Source organism: Perognathus longimembris, chromosome 8 (genome assembly GCF_023159225.1).
Source record: "Perognathus longimembris pacificus isolate PPM17 chromosome 8, ASM2315922v1, whole genome shotgun sequence".
In the NCBI taxonomy this organism is placed as follows: Eukaryota; Metazoa; Chordata; class Mammalia; order Rodentia; family Heteromyidae; genus Perognathus; species Perognathus longimembris.
In genome coordinates, this window is record NC_063168.1 from 49,075,245 (window position 1) to 49,080,896 (window position 5,652).

At 55.6% G+C, this 5,652-nt stretch overlaps 1 protein-coding gene across 1 annotated transcript; it reads left to right on the forward strand.

Moving 5' to 3' along the window:
* Zfp36l2 (ZFP36 ring finger protein like 2) lies at window positions 1–4,281 on the forward strand. The gene is made up of 2 exons (XM_048353038.1): window positions 1–358; window positions 853–4,281. Exons 1-2 carry the CDS (start codon window positions 308–310, stop codon window positions 2,290–2,292), a joined length of 1,491 nt encoding a protein of 496 aa, XP_048208995.1. The 5' UTR covers window positions 1–307; the 3' UTR covers window positions 2,293–4,281.
* Window positions 4,282–5,652: the final 1,371 nt, after the last annotated feature.

The window sequence follows — 5,652 nt, forward strand, 5'->3', positions numbered from 1 at the left end:
GCTCGCGGGCCGCCGAGTTCCAGCAGTCCGCGAGCTGCCGTCGGCTCCGCGCGGGGGGCGGGCCGGGCACCCCGGGCGCCGAGGTGCGCGCGCTCTGCTTTCCTCTCCTTTCCCCCCCCCCCCCCAGCCCGCTCCGCACTCCGGGGCGCCTCTGCCCGTCCACGCCGCCCTCTCCCCTCTTTCTCGCCCCCCAGCACAACTTTCGATCCCTCCCCGCTCCCTCCTCGCCCGTTACTCGTCGTGGCCGCCCCGAGGGCTCCTCCCAGCCTTCCAGCCTGCAGCTCCGACCATTGCCGGACCCAGAAACATGTCGACCACACTTCTGTCGGCCTTCTACGACATCGACTTCTTGTGCAAGGTACGCGGGGAGCCGGGGAGGGCGGGCGGAGCCCCCTTCCACTTCCCAGACTTCGCCTCCGCTCCTCGGCTGTTTTTTTGGCGGGGGGAGGACGCCTCCCTCTGACTTTTTGGGGTCTTGGGGGGAGTCCTGCAGTTTGCTGTCGGGCGTGCGAGCGCCCTGTGGGCGGGGAGCCGCCGCAGGAAGGGCGGAAGGGAAAGAGGGAGCGGCCGAGCCGTGGAGTTTCTCCGGAGCAGCCCGCGGCCACGCTGCCCGGGACTTCCCGGACCGTGTTTGCGCCGCCCACCCGGAGGCCCACGGGCCGGAGGATCACGTGCCGGGCCCCGGGGCGGCCGGGGTGGGCCTCGGCTCGCGCGCGCGCGTGTCCACGGCGGAGGCCGCCGGGTCGCAATCGCGCGGAAGGAGAAGTTGCTTTGCAAAACGGCTCGCCCCAGCTCCCCACCCCCTCGTCCCCGCGCGTCCTCACCCCGGCCTCGCTCCCCTCCCTTCGGCAGACCGAGAAGTCGCTGGCCAACCTGAATCTCAACAACATGCTGGACAAGAAGGCGGTGGGGACGCCCGTGGCCGCGGCCCCCAGCTCCAGCTTCACGCCGGGTTTTCTCCGACGGCACTCGGCCAGCAACCTGCACGCGCTCGCTCACCCTGCTCCCAGCTCTGGCAGCTGCTCCCCCAAGTTCCCGGGCGCCGCTAACGGCAGCAGCTGCGGTAACTCGGCGGCCGGCCCGGCCTCCTATGGCCCCCTGAAGGAGCCGTCGGGGGGCGGCGGCACCGCGCTGCTCAACAAGGAAAACAAGTTCCGAGACCGCTCGTTCAGCGAGAATGGCGAGCGCAGCCAGCACCTCCTGCACCTGCAGCAGCAGCAGCAGCAGCAGCAGAAGGGAGGCGGTGGCTCCCAGATCAACTCCACGCGCTACAAGACCGAGCTGTGCCGCCCCTTCGAGGAGAGCGGCACGTGCAAGTACGGCGAGAAGTGCCAGTTCGCGCACGGCTTCCACGAGCTCCGCAGCCTGACCCGGCACCCCAAGTACAAGACGGAGCTGTGCCGCACTTTCCACACCATCGGCTTCTGCCCGTACGGGCCCCGCTGCCACTTCATCCACAACGCGGAAGAGCGGCGGCCCGCGCCGTCCGGGGGCGCGGCCGGGGACCTGCGCGCCTTTGGCGGCGCTCGCGACGCGCTGCACCTGGGCTTTCCCCGCGAGCCACGGCCCAAGCTGCACCACAGCCTCAGCTTCTCGGGCTTCCCGACGGGCCACCACCAGCCCCCCGGCGGCCTCGAGTCGCCGCTGCTGCTCGACAGCCCCACGTCGCGCACGCCGCCGCCACCCTCCTGCTCCTCGGCCTCCTCCTGCTCCTCGTCCGCCTCGTCCTGCTCCTCCGCCTCGGCGGCCTCCACGCCCTCGGGCGCCCCGACGTGCTGCGCCTCCGCAGCGGCGGCGGCGGCGGCCGCCGCGCTGCTCTACGGCTCCGGGGGCGCCGACGACCTGCTCGCGCCGGGGGCCCCGTGCGCCTCCTGCTCGGCGGCCTCGTGCGCCAACAACGCCTTCGCCTTCGGCCCGGAGCTGAGCAGCCTCATCACGCCGCTGGCCATCCAGACCCACGGCTTCGCCGCCGCCGCCGCCGCCTACTACCGCAGCCAGCAGCCGCCGCCCCCGCAGGGCCTGGTGCCCCCCGCGCAGCCCCCCGCGCCCGCCGGGCCCCTTCCCGCCGGCCCCGCGCCGCCCTCGCCGCCCTTCAGCTTCCAGCTGCCGCGCCGCCTGTCCGAGTCGCCCGTGTTCGACGCCCCGCCCAGCCCCCCGGACTCGCTGTCGGACCGCGACAGCTACCTGAGCGGCTCGCTGAGCTCGGGCAGCCTCAGCGGCTCCGAGTCCCCCAGCCTCGACCCCGGCCGCCGCCTGCCCATCTTCAGCCGCCTGTCCATCTCCGACGACTGAGGCAAGGGGGCTCCGCAGAGGAGGCTGTGGGGAGGGGGGCGCTGTGGTAGGAGGGAGCCCCGCGCCCCTCAGCCCTGCGGGGGGGGGGGCGCGGAGGGAGGTCGGGCCCGGCCCGGCCCCCGGCAGACTTCGCCAAGCCCCCCCTCCCTCGCCGAGCATGTGGACTCGAACTCGTCTGGGAGGGGGGATCCCTCCCTCCCGCTTCGGTTTTCTCATTTTTGTCTATTATTATTTTTATTATTATTATTATTATTACGAAGTTTCTTGTTGAGCAAAAAAAAAAAGCCAACGAACTTTTTGTATTCATGAACAAAATACTCACAACAGCAGTTGTGATGCGAATAAGAACAAAAACAACCAAACACTTAACTTTTTTTTAGGTCTCTTTTGAGTTTGAGACTCTAGGAAAAGTCAGCCCAGCACCAGCAGCTACCCGCCGCCATTCCAGCTCTTCACTTGAAAAGCATTAGTGACAGTCCAGATGTGGGAACTCGGAAAGAAGTTCCCAGCCGTGTGTCTCAGACCAGTGTAAACAGACCAGCCTGCCACCTTGCTGAACTGTAAGCCTTCAGAATCCAATACTCCGCCAAGAATATGCCTTGATAGCAGTAGTTCTCAGACCCTTAGAGTGGGGTTTTTCTTTTTTGTTGTGTGTGGGGTTTTTTTTTAAGGAAGTTATATATGTCTTGGGAGGGGGGGACCTTGCATTCCAAAGTTTGATACAGGTTACTGGTTTCATTGTCACCACTTGGGGTGTTTAGTTTAGAACCATTTGTCTGCTCTCTCTGGAATCCTTGGGCAGAGCTTAGTTTGTAATTGTTGGGGAATAACTGCTGAATTTTTAGCTGTTTTGAGTTGATTCGCACCACTGCACCACAACTCAATATGAAAAAAAAAAACCTATTTAACTTATTTATTATCTTGTGAAAAGTATACATTGAAAATTTTGTTCATACTGTATTTATCAAGTATGATGGAAAGCAATAGATATATATTCTTTTATTATGTTAAATTATGATTGCCATTATTAATCGGCAAAATGTGGAGTGTATGTTCTTTTCACAGTAATATATGCCTTTTGTAACTTCACTTGGTTATTTTATTGTAAATGAGTAAAAAAATCTTAATTTAAGAGATTGTATGTAATATTTATTTCATTAATTTCTTTCCTTGTTTACGTAAATTTCGAGAGATTGCATGATTTCTTAACAGAAATCTACCTTGATGCTGTGGAAGTAGTTCGAGGAATATTTTATGAGTTTTCTTAGAATGTATAATGGTTGTGGCCCATCCAGCTTAGAAGGAAAACAATGACCACATACTTTGCAATCAAGCTTGTGTGTGGCATGCTTTTCTAATTCCAACTTTGTAAACTAGCAAAAAAAAAAAAAGTGTTTTGTTTGCTTAGTCCTCCAGTTGACTGTGACATACTCTTGAGTATCAAGACATGTAGCAATAATGAGGAGGTGAGTCTCCAGTGCCTTCAGGTGGCCCAAACTTGCCTTAAATCCTCCTCAACCAAATAAGTATTGTGTTTATTAGTGCTTGAGAGAATCTGAATGTAGGATGGGTTCAACTGCACAAAAGGAAAAGATTTTTTTACCACTTTTTTATATAGCTATAGAGAGGCCACCTCATAGTGCTATGGTGTTTGCAGAACATGAAAATGCCTTGTTTCATAACAGAAAATTCCAAAACTTGGACAGTTTCTTTTTTTTTTTTCCATGTAGAAAGGCAAGAATGTCTGAAGCTTTCCTGGACAGCAGATGAATGAGCAGTAGCTTAGGTTTGTAGGTACAGTTGGAGCACTATTATGTATGTATTCTCTGGACTACTTTGACAGAAGTAGGTTTTGAATGTAACAAGATAAGTCAACTTGAGTTGTAATATATTTTGGGGAATCAGTTCACTACAAATTGTGACTGTAAACATTGTACTGTAAATGTTTTGTAGTTTTCCCCCAATAAAATTTTTGGGAAAAAAAAGGTACTAATGTACATTTGTATTTTGTTTTTTTAACAGTCTTTTCGTGTGCCTCAGGCATTATCCGGGTTTTCATAGGGTGGGGAGGAAGATTTGGGGAGTTGGCAGAGCTCTGAAGCGCCTGTATCCACTTGTACCTGTATTTATTTTATAGCCAGTTCCTTTTGAGCTGAAAGAAATGATCCGCACTGTCAAGGGCATTAGTTGTTCCCTTTGGTAATAAGATGCATCCCAGCGTTGGCTGACTGGTGGCGGATCCTGGCGGGAGACTTCGAGGGGTGTGGCTCGCCTGTGAGTCACCCGGCAGGATCACGTGGCTGCGGTGGCAGCAGAAGGTCCGATTTTTCTCTAGGCCACTGCCTGCCCACAGCCTGTGGGGCCTTAGTGTGCTGGTCTGGAGGGAGCTCTGGGCCTGAGCCGGGGTTGCAGAGCTGGGCTTCTGCCTGGACTTTGGAAAGCCCTGGCTGTGGCCTTTAAAGAGGGAGGGCGGGAGGGGGGATTAAGCAAGTTAAACTTATATCTGGATGATGTTTGTTTATGCAGACAACTTCCTCTGGGAATGAGCACATACCAGCTATTTATGCAAAAGGAATTACGAGTCTGAGTTTCAGACAAGTAGAAAGCTAGGAAGCAAATTCAATCCAGGCCTTGAAGAAGAGACTGCGTTGATTTGACTGTGGGTCCCCAAAACAGTTGAACAAACTTAACTATGGCTGACATTTTTTCCTGTTCGCTTTGAAACAATCACTTTAAAAAAAAAAATCGGGTTCATAATAGTTTTTTTCCTTCCCCACCTCCCCCTCCTGCACAAGTACACACACACACACATACACACACACTTTCCAAAGTAGGTAAGAGATTAAGCAATAATTTGCTTTCTTACCGACAACAGCTGGGCTCCATCAACCAATCCTTGCCTCCCCTTTTAACGGCCCTGCCTTTGCCAGGGTCTCTGACTCACAGCTGAGCCGGGAGGGGTGGGGGCTCTGCCGGGCCTGGGCAGCTGTTTGGAGTTAAGGACGATGGCGCTGGTGTTCACTGGAGCCTTTTTCTGGTGCTTGGCCCAGGCTGCCAATGGAGAGCAGTTAGAAAATTCTCCCATATGCTGGGCCTCCCGCGTCAGGGGAGGGAAGGGAAAGCTGGAGGCCAAGGAGGGCTGGAGCTGGGTGAAGACCCTGCTGCTCCCCGCCTTGGATGCCATAAAGAATGTGAAATGGGGAGGAAGCAGCTATTTAAGCCGAGCTGCATTTCAAAGGCCTGGTTTCCACTTCATTCCCAAACTTATTTTTCTCAACAAGTACTTTTGATGGATTGGAATGTTAGACTTCTTTCTGGGGTAAGCCACATTCTCTCTCTCTTTTTTTTTTTTTTTACTCT